The sequence below is a fragment of the Podarcis liolepis genome, assembly GCF_965112155.1.
Source record: "Podarcis liolepis genome assembly, chromosome: 1".
NCBI lineage: Eukaryota > Metazoa > Chordata > Lepidosauria > Squamata > Lacertidae > Podarcis > Podarcis liolepis.
In genome coordinates, this window is record NC_139554.1 from 46,655,329 (window position 1) to 46,668,723 (window position 13,395).

The 13,395-nt window shown below is 42.3% G+C and overlaps 1 protein-coding gene across 1 annotated transcript in view; it reads right to left on the bottom strand.

The window, feature by feature from the left end:
• Positions 1-6,397: 6,397 nt before the first annotated feature.
• Positions 6,398-13,395, bottom strand: part of PCNX1 (pecanex 1) — a 77,424-nt gene continuing 70,426 nt past the window's right edge. Inside the window, 3 exon segments of the mRNA XM_083512426.1 lie at positions 6,398-10,897; positions 12,114-12,254; positions 13,075-13,393. Coding sequence (XP_083368552.1) covers positions 10,757-10,897; positions 12,114-12,254; positions 13,075-13,393 — 601 coding nt within the window. The 3' untranslated portion in view covers positions 6,398-10,756.

Sequence of the window (13,395 nt, forward strand, 5' to 3'; positions counted from 1 at the left end):
TCAGTTTTATTTTCAAAATGATCCAGTGTGTTTTGAACTTAACAGCTCCTCCCCCCATCAAAAATATGTATTAGCAATTATAATCATTTTTTTAAAAAAATGAACCAGCTTGCAATACATGAGGCTATTTTGAAAAATAAACGTAATTGTCTATATTACTCTTTGGATATTTTTACCTTGGATATTTTACAGGTTTTACATTTAACTCAATTACATGTCTATATATGTGTGTGAATATAGGATTCACAGGCAGGATTAGGCAGACAAATCTGTGCTAAAAATGTCACCAAGAACTGATGAAGGCTCCCATTCCCCCTAATTCAGCAGAACGCTGCTTCCTCGGCATGAAATTATGTATACTGGCAGGTGGGAAGAGCAAAATCATGTTGGTGTGAAGCTGTCTTTTTGACATTGCTCGTGGCAAATGGTTTATAGCCTGGTTCATTTTTATCTCCGCAATTCACATAAATAAAGAGTGCTATTCATGTGATATTGCACACCTGCTCAATAAATAAACCACCTAGACTCTAGAAAGGCAGGATATATTTCAAATAAAATAAATACCAAGCTGGCATACACTCATCTTAACAGCAGAACTTGTGAATATCCGATGAAGCTAAATGTTGGAAGATTCAGGAGAAAAGGAAGTACTTCTCCACAACTACAATGCATAGCCAACTTGCTTCCTTAAGGGGCAGTGATGGCTATCAAAATGGGTGGGTTTAAAAGTGGATTAAACAACTTCACAGAGGAGGAGGAGTTTGGATTTGATATCCCGCTTTATCACTACCTGAAGGAGTCTCAAAGCGGCTAACATTCTCCTTTCCCTTAGTCCCTCACAACAAACACTCTGTGAGGTGGGTGGGGCTGAGAGACTTCAGAGAAGTGCGACTAGCCCAAGGTCACCCAGCAGCTGCATGTGGAGGAGCTGAGACACGAACCTGATTCCCCAGATTACGAGACTACCGCTCTTAACCACTACGCCACACTGGCTCTCAGAGAAGGCTATCAACGGCATAAAGAATAGACAGGAAATTAGACAGGAGGGTGGGCACTGAACACAGAGTAGAAGGGAGATTGGGGCTGTCTGAAGAGGTAGAAGGGAGCTTACTAACCATGCTGGCTATTTGCTGCCTCTGGTTTCTGAATGCCCAAATTGCTGAAACGACAGGAGGGGAGAGCAGTGCTGTGTTCAAGTCCTGCTTGCAGGCTTCTCATGGGCATTTGGTTGGCTTCTGTGAAAACAGGATGCTGCACTAGCAGGTCCATTGGCCTGATCCAGAAGGGCTGCCCTTACGTTCTCTGTACTACATCTACTCAGGACTCCTTTGCAGACTTCTGAATACCTATACACCAATAGTTGTTTCATGGAAGTTAGCCTGGCTTTCCACTCTCACAAGCTTTCCATGCACGTGGAATCTACATTATTTGTATCTGAATTAGATCGGTTGTGGTAAGGGAAGCATTCGATGAAATATTTAATTCACAGATTTCAGGTGCTGGCTCAAAAGTGCCCCATGGGCAAAAGCATCCTGCCTGCTACAACCCACAACAGCTGTATAACTCACCATTCCATTCCTTATGCTTAGCAACAGATGTGTTACAAGTGGTCAAGGGGTTAAAAGAGAAAGCTGCAGGGTGTGCACAGAACACCAACCCACAGACCTTTGGATCTAAGCCACTATCTTAAAATGAGGATTCCATTCATCTTCTGTGCAGCGACTAGCACACTATGAATGCTGAATAAAAATAGAAAGGGTTGTTGCAGTGGTAGTCAGCATTTTCCCTTCCCTTTGGATTCAAAAGGAGTCCCGTGCGCTACAGAATGTGTGTCAGCTCAGAGCACAGCACCTTTGAATGCTTCGATATGCACCCTGCAATATTACCTATGTATGGTCATCATCTTCTCCCTCAGCACAGTTCACAGTCCACTCTGCAAGTTACACTACTTATCTTTATCTAACCCTTTTATGTGTCCCACCTGGATCCCCTCCCCTTGCAAATTATAACCTACCTTTCTCCTGTGGCTCCTTCTCCTTCAGCATCCTAACTCCACGCTATTTCCCCAAATCTAAATCAAATAACAAAAAAACACCCAACCACTTGATCCTTAAGAACACAAGATAGCACTGCTAGGCCAGTTTCCCATCTAGTTCAGCATCCTGTTCTGGACAGTCAAGTCCAGTCAAAGGCCACTATGGGGTTGTGGCGCTCATCTTGATTAAGGCGAGGGAACTGGCATTTGTCCACAGACAGTTTTCTGGGTCATGTGGCCAGCATGACTAAACCGCTTTTGACACAACGGAACACTGTGGCGGAAACCAGAGCGCACAGAAACGACGTTTACCTTCCCACCACAGTGGTACCTATTCATCTACTTGCACTGGTGTGAGCAGCTTTCCAACTGCTAGGTTGGCAGGAGCTGGGACAGAGCAACGGGAGCTCACCCCATCGCATGGATTCTAATCGCCAGCCTTCTGACTGGCAAGCCCAAGAGGCTCGGTGGTTTAGACCACAGCGCCACCTGCATCTCAGATGTCCATGAGAAACATGCACAACAAGATCTAAGGGCAACAGCACTCTCCTCTCCTGTGGTTTCCAGCAGTGGGTATTCGGCAGCATACAAAGTCATCATGGGCAGTAAGCTCCCTCCTCCCTTTCCAACTAAGCCCCAATTTCCCTTCTACTCTTTATGTCCTGGAACAAGCTGTTTATTCCCACTGCTGTGACTTGCTCTCCTTCAGTTCTGCTTTTGAGCACTTTTGATACTCCACTCCACTGAAACTGTCCTCATGAAAATCACTCATGCCTTCCTCACCCCCAAAGCCCTCCTCCTCTGTACCTTTGATACAGTTTATCACTCCTGCTTCACTCGCCTTTTGCCCAACTTCTGCTATTCTGTCCTCAAAACTGGTTCTCTTCCTACTCATCAATTACTTGTGCGATGCTACCATAGAGGGATGCTCTTCGTCTTATTTAGGGTCCCCAAGGGCTTTGCACTTTGCTATTATTCTCTATAAACATTGTCCCTGGGGAGTCTTCGTTATGTCTCATGGCTTTCAGTAGCATCTCTACAGTAATGACAACACTGAGCTCAACTTTCTACCTAGTTAGCAGGTAAGAGAGTGAACATGGAATTCTTATTTCAGCCAAAATTCACTCGGGCAGCAACGGATGTTGATTCTTTTACCTTCAACACTCTCTCCTTCCCCTTGCAAAAAGGTATTATTAGCCTACCCATAATAGAAGAGACATTAATCAGATAATGAACATGTAATGCTTTGAAAGACTTTAAATGTAATGATTCATTGTTCAGCCATACCTCATAAGGTTGCTTGCTGAAGATTCCAGATCCAGTATATAATCTCTAGAGGCAAGGTCCACAGGTAGCTGTTGTAGAAAGATTTTCTGGAAGAAATTATAGCTGAAAAATTTGTGCTATGGTTATGATCAATCACACCAATTTGGTTTTTAAAAGTTGACTTGTGAGTGTGACTTTTAAGTACAGAACTGAATTTGTACTGTGATTTTAATTGTGTTTTTAAATTTTTTAAAATAGTTTTAAAGTTTTTTATATGTTTTTTGAGGGGGATGTTATTCGGCTATTTCTGTATTCATTACCGCATTTACTCGAATCTAATGCTCACCTTTTTTGGCCAAATTACATTGCAAAAATTAAGATGTGCATTAGATTTGATGGCACATTTACATTCGCCATTACATTTTTGGTTTCAAGGTACTGAAATTTGAGGTGCACATTAGATTCGGTGGCGCATTAGACTTAAATAAATACGGTGTGTATTTTGTGTTTTCATATTGTAATTATATCTTGTGAACTGCCCTGAGACCTGCAGGTATAGGATGGTATATAAAGTTAATTAATGATGATGATGATGAATAATAATAATAATAATAATAATAATAATAATAATAATAATAATTTGGCAGTGATCACATAATGTTGTTGTCAGGGCTGCCTCAGGTCCCAGCTCACAAAGGACCAACACCAGTTTCTCTTTATATACAGAAGTCTTTATTGAAGTCCATTTTCGGTTTGACAGCCGCGGCGCGCAGCCCTACGTCTGAAACTCTAGACCGTTGAAGCTCCGTCTGAGTCCGTCCCTCCCCGACACCAGTTTAAGACCCTTACTTTGCTCCACCTCCTTCTTTGTTCTCTCTTCCGCTGGGTCCTCCTGCCCGCTGGGGTTTCACCCTTCCTAGACTCCTCCGACGCTGATTCCCTGGATTGTTCTCCCTCCCTCCGGCGGGCTTTAGGACCTGGTTCCCAATCCGGGCTCTCTGCTGTCCCGCGCACCTGTACATTTGAACTTGGCGTGCGCGCCCAGCTCCCAACCTTCCTTCTGATCGTTACACTACTCCTGTCACTGCTTTCCTCCTCTTCCGGGTGGTTAGCTGGTTCTGACCTCCCCTCCATTCCCCCCTTCTCCGATGGAGGCGTGGTCAGCCCTGACTCATCTCCTCTCCCTGCTGGAGGAGACGCTGCCCCTGACACACGGGAACTCCCCCCCCCCCCGCTACGCTCTGGTGGGGAAGCTGGTCCTGATCTCCAGCTGCCGCTTTGGGAGTCCCCGCTGGCCCCTTGTTTCTGGTGCGTCCCCCCTGGGACCCCCCTTGTCCTGACCACCGGCGCCCCCTTCTGGGAATCCTCTGATTCGCTGGAGAGGCTCATGGAATCCCTCGGATCACTGTCATTCTCCCCCCCGCTGTCCTCAGATTCTTCCCATTCGCTCTCCATCTCCTGTCTCCGCTGTGCCTCTGTCCCTGAACCCCTGACAGTTGTTATAGGCAATGTAACTATTTATATGATGTAGGACACAGAAGGAGAAGCTTTGGGCCTCCGGTTGCTGTTGGAGCATAACTCCCAGTGATCCTATTGGGGCCACGCTGTAGGAGCTGATGGAAGCTGGAGTTTGAGCAAGAAGTGGAAATCTAAAGGTTCCCCACCTGATTCCCCACCTCACATTTCAGCGGCACCTTGTGTGATGCCAAAATTCAGTGCCCCCAGGGCACCCTCGAGGGTTTGGCATCCAGTGTAACTGAACCAGCTGTGCTCCCCTAAATCCGCCTCTGGTGAGACTTTCTCTCGCGGCCTCCAACACAGTGGTGGTCACTGTCTCTTCCTTGCTGCATTGGCCACCCTGTGCTCTTCCCTAAATGCTCCCCCACCTTCTTCTTTTAACCCTTTTGTGTGGCTGGAACATTCATTTGACTCCCCAGCCTGCTTGCTTTTTAAAATAAACAAAAGCTTTGGGACGTAGAGCACTACAAAGCAAAGTATAAGCTGAGGCTGATTCCCCACCATTTTTATTTCCCCATAATGCCTCTGGGTGCTGAAGGATTTGAGACGAGACAGGAGTTGCTGGTGCAGGTGGGCTGTGCGAACCACACTCAGGAGCTTCGCAGAGCTCTTTTTGTTAGCAAGATATGCAAAACCAGCCAGATACATTCAGGAGGACTGCCCTTTGTCCTCCTCCAATCCCAAGCCCTCTGGGTGTTGCCCTTTTACTTGCGCTACCTGTTCCACCACGTCACGTTCCCATCAGAGAGGAAATTGAGCAACCCTTCTGCAAAGGAGACAAAGGTCAGAGACAGGGCACGGAGTGCTCTGATGGTGTTTCCTGCTTGGCAGGGGGTTGGACTTGATGGCCCTTGTGGTCTATTCGAACTCTATGATTCTATGATTCTACACTGCTGAGGTGACAAAAAGTCAAAGAGAGGGCATGGCGGCTAAACACGCTGTGGTGTGTCTTATGCTGCCCCACACCCTGCGAACACCATTCCTACAGGTTCCAGTGTAGGAAAGGAAGATCACAAGTGACTGGAGCTTGGGTGGTGTGGTGCTTAACTTCATAGCAGGGTCCTGCACCTTGCCCACCCCTCAACTTATCCGCTGCCAGTCGCTCTCTAGTGACATTTCAGATCCCTCTGGATTGCGGGGCTCTGAACTTCCAACCCTGAAGTCTGCACCAAGCAGAGCCAGTGGGCATACAATACGTCACCATCTCCTTTCACGGATCAAGAGGCAACCCTCAATTTTTTAGATACAGTGGTACCTCGGGTTACATATGCTTCAGGTTACACACTCTGCTAACCCAGAAATAGTGCTTCAGGTTAAGAACTTTGCTTAGGATAAGATCAGAAATCGGGCTCTGGCAGCGCAGCAGCAGCAGGAGGCCCCATTAGCTAAAGTGGTGCTTCAGTTTAAGAACAGTTTCAGGTTAAGAATGGACCTCCAGAACGAATTAAGTACTTAACCTGAGGTACCACTGTATTATTCTTCAGAGGTAAAGTGTGAAAGTGTGGGTTGGCTCCTACAAAAGCCGCAGGTGTGAGAAACCAAAAGGTAAAAATGAAAGCAAAACCAAGGACAACAAGAGGAAAAAGACTTTTTTTTATTTCAGTGTTTCTTTCCACTGTCAATACTGTTCTTTTCAATGCATGTTGAAAACAAACCCCCCTCAGCTTTCCCCAGTTTTAAACAGCTACAATATTTACAGGCTGTTTCCAACAGCACACACACGCAGACACACACACACACACACACACACACACACACACACACACACACCAAGTACACATGCCCCTATCCCTGGTAAGATCTCCATATGCTGGTAGATGCAAGGTATATATATATTCCACATCCCGTTTCAAACTCAGTTTACTTGCTTGCTTGCTCTATTTTCTCCCTCCTGCAGTTCATTGTCAGGCTAAGTTTCACAAGGATGCTAACAAGTTTGACCTCCAAGCTATGAAATTCCATCTGTCGAAGTCATAAGCAAGCGACTGTACAGGGCTGTGTGTATACACAGTCAAAAGTCAATGGCAGGGTTTTGTTTTTTTAAAAAGTATTTGCATTACACCCCCTGAAGCCTTCTGGAGCAGCCATCTTAAAAACAGCCTTTTAAACAAATCTGGGTGAAAACTAGTCAAGGTCTGTAGTACCCACCAAGGTGTTATGTACCCATCATCATTTTACTAAGGCACGTATTCAATACTGCTATAATTTCTTACACTGTCTAGCATCACAAAGCAAAGGGCATCATGTTTTTAAACACCAAGTAAGGCCAGACAAGTAGAAACCTATATAATAGGTAAAAGAAAATCCCTTAATAAAATTAGGTATATAATACCATGGTGGCTTAAACCCATACCTAATATGAAGTATTTCTATATGCTCTGAAAGGGTCTTCCATTTATACCACTTCATTTAGTTAAGGTATTACTATTTTTAAAAGGGCTTTTAACAAGAAAACTGACATGATTGGGTTATTTGATCTCGTAGTAATTCATTTCAATGCCTGCTTTCCTAACATTTTGTCCCAAAGCAAAGTTTAAGGGCTTCTTGCCATACCATTCAGAGTGTAAATCTGGCCAGTGTTTTCATACATTTCTGTCACCATCAGCTCCCAAATAACAAGACAGGGAGGTAAAGTCATTACAGAATTGAAATCAGAAATGTGTCAGACGCTCCTCTAAGAGATTTTTTAAAAAGAAAAACAGCAACACTTCCGTTGAAAACTTCCTTGCATTTTCTGGTTTACCAAAAAAAGTCTACAATTCACTACTGCAACATCGGATAAGAGTAGGATTGTGTACTTTAGAAAAAAATCAAAGCATTTCAAAATGAGGTAAGAAAAGATTTTGCTTTATTTTCCCAGCGCATCAACTGGGAAGTTAAGCACGCTTCTATGTTTAATGATTCCCCCCAGGTCGGGTAGTCGTTATACATTTATAAATATCACCTGTAGAAAAACTAATTTTCACAAACTTTCTAGATATCTATCCTCAGAAGCTAGTCTAAGCACAGAGAAAAATTAATCCAGCAGATTACCAGCTACTTACAATATTGCCAAGTATTGAAAGGCAGAGTTTAGAAAAGTGCTAAGGTTTATTATTATTATTATTTAAAAATTGCACATTTTGCTGGAAAGGTTATAATCCGTGAAAATGTTGGATTATATTATGCCTCCATATAATGAAGGCTGTGTAGAATTTTACTTTTTGGTCAACAAACCCACCTAATGTAGTGCTCAAAGAGAAAAGCAGATGGGTTTTGGATAGAAATTCCCTATGTATTAAGTGGGTGAAGTTTTGAGAAAGCCAGAGCTCTTTCCCAATTAATGGAATATGGGCAACCTAAAAAACCTGAGGGTGAAATTGTAGTCACATACTTTTTTGTGATATTTTAACTGCTAACTGCATGAGATTTCTAATACTGGTGCAGCTGGAACCACGTTGAGCTAATGACTTGCATACTAGGGACTTGGGTCCAATAACTGAACATACCAAATTACAAAAGGATCTATATATGAACACATCAGAAGCCTTAAAATTACCATATCTTTAAAAAAATTGAATCTTGGATCAAGTGCAACCAGAGTGCAATATTCTAAGTCACAGATTTGTAGGGTACTTGTCACCAGCTGCATGTTAAAAATGGGAAAGCAGAATTTTTTTTCTGAGAAAAATCTAGCACAGACAACCTGTCATAATGTACTCAAGTCAGTGCCTTAGTCAAACTGACATTTTATTTTAAAAAAAACAAAACGCTTTTACTGATGGGTGTAATAGTGTGTGAGATCACTGGGTGTTTTTTTAAATGACTGGTTGTCCATCATTTAACAGTCTTGGGAAACTCAAGATAGGAGTGATAAATGAAATTTAAAAGTGTCAATTGAGAAGGAATACAAGAATGACCTGTCAACATACAGGCTGGTTTCTCTCTTGCCTATAAAATGATGAAAATGCCAACACAGCCCGGTGTTAATTTGAAGACATAATTAATGAACACAGGCTGTAGCCCAGGCCAGAATAGCAAATTCTTTTCAATAGTTTTCTTACATTCATGTTCTACCTCCTGCTCCCAAAGTTAAGCCTGTGATTTCGCATGCATGAGAAACATGCAGTGAAATTCACATTATTGGGAAATGAAAAACTTTGCTCAATGTGTGACCTTAATGTGTGATCCTAAGTTTACTAGAAACAACATTGTATTGACACTTTGCATAGTGCAAAGCTCATGTTCATGGCATAGGGCACGTTGTATTTGGACATTAATGCACATTAGGTCACAAGTACTTCAACTCTTTCATTAGGTGTATAATGCTTTTAATTTTACTGCAATTCCTCCCTTGCAAGATCACCCATAAAGCTTTTAAACTGAGGCAATACTTGGAAAGTTCCAGAGAATAAAAAGATGGCTGCTTCTAAAAGCTACAGCTGCAGACTGTGTTGAGTTTCCTATCGAGCCCTGCAGAGTTCCAGATCGCACACAGGAAACAATCCCTACATAACACAATTTTTCATGACTGCTGGGGGCAAGACACAGAATAATAGCACATTAAGAAGCTGCAGCTTCCTCTCCTTGTCCCAATGTTATTTGAGTAAATTGTTTCCCTGAAAACACACACACACACTATGGGGGGAAAAACAAAACAAACCTAAACACAGTAAAACCTAAGATATGCAACATAATTCAATTTCACAGTTATACTCGAAGTACAGTTATTATAGAATATATAATCACTGAAAATAAAATTCAAGTCACAGAAAAGAATGACTAAAGGGAGCTAAAAGGCGAAATGGTACAAATGATATGACAGTCAGGCTGTGCCTCCTGTATCTTTCCTTGAATTAAAAATAAAAACAACAACAACAGTGACAACAACCCTCCAGCTGCTTCACCAGACTGAATATAGGAAGAAGTCCAAATGCACATAGAAAACCACTATCCCATTTAAAACACCGGGTCTCATCCAATTTCCCTCGAAAAAGTAAAAATTTATTCCAAAGGATGCCAATAGCATCTTTTAGTTGGCTCTGAGCTGGAAAGCTGCAAAAAGGTTAGAGACAGAAGATGCACAGTAGTGTGATTGGGCCCTTCATAACAAGGTGAAATTACTGCACATTTGTGCCCTCCATTGGTTTCACCCGGAGTGGCACCTCTGGCATGCTATTCTGCAATTATTTGTACTCCGCCATATATTGTGAATAGGACAATATGAATGTACTGATGCACAATCTAGTATATTAAGCCAGAAAAACGGATCAATGGCACAGGTCCTACCATCAGTATGAACATGGAGCGGGAGGGGGTTAATCCCAAAGGCAATTTAAATAATGGTATTTGTTTCTTTTTATATATTTATACATACATATATAAATAAATGTTCTGAGCCACCTCAGACCCTTTTTTTTTAGTGCATTGCCATAAAAAAAAAATTAGTGCAGTTTTCTCACTGAAACGTTTCACTCACAAGAAATAAGAATCTTTTAAGTCTGGTCACTCTTGCCAAGAATAAACCCACCATTCTGCTTTACACTGAACTCAAGATTTATACGCTACTTGATTGTTTTTTTAAAAAAAAGAAAAGATGAATGGAATCCACATTACTGTGACAAAACATGGCCATTTTTGGCAAAACGATTAGAAAAGCGAGATGTTCCTATTTTAAAACTGGAAAATGTGGGGTTCTTTTAAAGCACTGTAATCCATAAAATGAAGTATAAAACAGAACATTACCCTTCATGCAAAATGTTTTCCTCAGTAGCTAACTTGAAAAATAAGAATAAAAGCAACGCCCCTTATTTATTTTTGGGCCAGAGATTGACACACAACCACTTTGATTTCAAGTCTTTTTCTATTACTTGAGGCATGAGGAGCATCCTTCTGAGAACCCAACCTCATTTCTAAACCTTGCGGAGGGACAAGAAGCAGCTAAACTGTCCAAGCAGTTCACACTTCAGCCCCAAGTTCCAGGACTCCAGTTTCAATCACAGGAACGTATTTGTCTTCAATCAGGACCAAAAGGATGGTTTTGTCTATGTGAGATCTACTTCCTGGATCTCTGCTGCAAGGCACCCAACGGTGAATCACCTGGAGGAAGGTCAAGCACAGAAAACTTAGATACTACAAACAAGTGCAGCTTTCATCGTTCTGAAAGACTATGGAGACAAGGCAATGACCCAGACTGGAGGATCATCTTCTCCCTAATTGGTGGGGAGACCAAGGTTACGCTTCCATGTCTTGCCCATCAGATGTGTCTGCCCCATCCCAAAGACTGCTCAATATCTATCTGCAGGTATGCTAGTTGAACAGAGGGCGCACTGGTGTCTTTCCTTCTCATAATGGTAGACCAGTAGTTTATAGTGTAACAACCACTAGAAGAGGCATAAAGAACTGAAAGAGGAGAGGTGTGGAAAGGAAAGAAATGCAAACAATCCCATCATCCCATCTCTAAACCGATCTTTTGGGACAAGTGAGCACATTTCAAAGAGACATCCACTCCTGAAAACCTTATCGCTTCCCATTATGTCCCAATTGTGGAGATTACACAATACTGATTTCTCTCTCTCTCTCTCCCTCTCCCCCCCCCCCCCCGCACAGTCTAATGCTGTTACCATCTAATAACAATATGGAGTATTCCTCAGTACCAGGAAAAATATAAAAAAATTCCTTCCAGTAGCACCTTAAAGACCAACTAAGTTAGTTCTTGGTATGAGCTTTCGTGTGCATGCACATATGTGTATCTGAAGAAGTGTGCATGCACACGAAAGCTCATACCAAGAACTAACTTAGTTGGTCTTTAAGGTGCTACTGGAAGGAATTTTTTTTATTTTGACTATGGCAGACCAACACGGCTACCTATCTGTGTGGTCAGATCACACACTTGCATTTCACACAAATCACTTAAAAGTTACCTCCACATTTTGCCTCATAACTTTCTTTCAAGGAGGGCTAGAGCTTACTTCTTTTTTTACCTGAAAGCTCAGAGTCTGGGAAACCTGCCAAGGGACACCAATGAAAGCCTCTGCAGACAATGTGGCACTCATGGGTGTCAGGTTAGCAAGACTGCTGTAACTTATTGCATGCATGAGTTCCATTTTCTATATACTTTCTGAAAGGTATATAATATGGTGATTATGAAAATCACCATATATGTAGCATAATTTACAGACTGCAAAATTGAGCTTTTCCTAGTGCTCAAAATTATTCTGAAACATGAAGTATACATAGTCCTGTGCTGTATGTTCAATGGGACTGTTAGGATAAATGTTCCAATCCCAAAAATCCACTGCGGAGAGCAACTTACATGGCCTTCCATGCCTTCCTGAGGACTCCAGTCTTTCCAGCTGTTTCTTCCAGCTTTTAACCGTATCGTCTCATCTGGCCACTGCAGTTCCTTTCTTTTGGACAAGTTGATCCCTTCCAATACCTGGCTGGGATCCATTATCTGCAACAGGAAGAGTTTAAAATATTTTGGAATAATCTGGTTAAATGCAAATTAAATTCTCACTTCTGCTATTGGAAAAAGGATATTGTACTGGGACTGTACCACTTCAGTACACAGGGGAGGAGCTGCATAATTTAATTTTCCCCCATTGTAAACCCATTTCCCCCATCTTCCAAATTTTGTTACCAATACTAGTTAATACTAGGCATGCAAATCTCTTCATTTTATAAGCTTTGGTACATAGAATAAAACAGGAACACAATCCTAATCTCCTACGCTGTGCCTATAGCACAGGAAGGCCAGCTAGTTGATTTAATGCTTTGAAGGATTTGTGAACTACAGGTTGATCAGTTAAGGTTACTAGTCGACATAAGGTATGCGGAAAAGAATGGCAATCATCGTAAGGCAGCCTTAAAGCTGTGTTGGAAACATATCAAGTTGCTTGCCTCTTTCAAACCTTTGTATCCTTCATGGTCTGGAGCCTGCAGGTATTTGTAAGTAGTAGTATATCATCTCTACAGATACTTTACCATAAGAACCTCAGCTCCATTCTCTAGAGTATTGCATTACACAAGAGGTCAAAAACTAACGTACCACTCACTTGCTAGTGATGAGTGCTGATTCTAAAGATTGTAAAGAAGACTGGGAATCAGATTTATGTTATTATGTATTTATATTCTGCTGGAAGCCGCACAGAGTGGCTGGGGGAACCTAACCAGATACGTGGAGTATAAATAATAAAATTAACAACAACAAACAACAACAACAACAATAATAATAATAAATATTATTATTATTACTACTACTCAAGTTGATTTACCTGAATTCTATATCTAACATCCTCCCTTTTGGTTTGTGTCTGGTTGACAGGGCTCACATGTGTGCCTGGCTGTGCATCAGTAACGTTACTCATTCCCTCTGTCCCTAGAAATCCAACGAGGGCATGCTGCTTGCAGGCAGGGATACTTTGGCTGGAGCTGCTTGAGGAAGGTAGGCCATGTTGCATGTTGGCAACACCTGTCTGGCTTGGGGGGTCCATTTGGTTCACCATGGACAGACGCGACTGGATGGACGATGGAAGATTGCGAAGGGAGATCTGGCTGGTGGAGGAGCGTCGGCAAGGCACAAAGCCAGTAGTGGA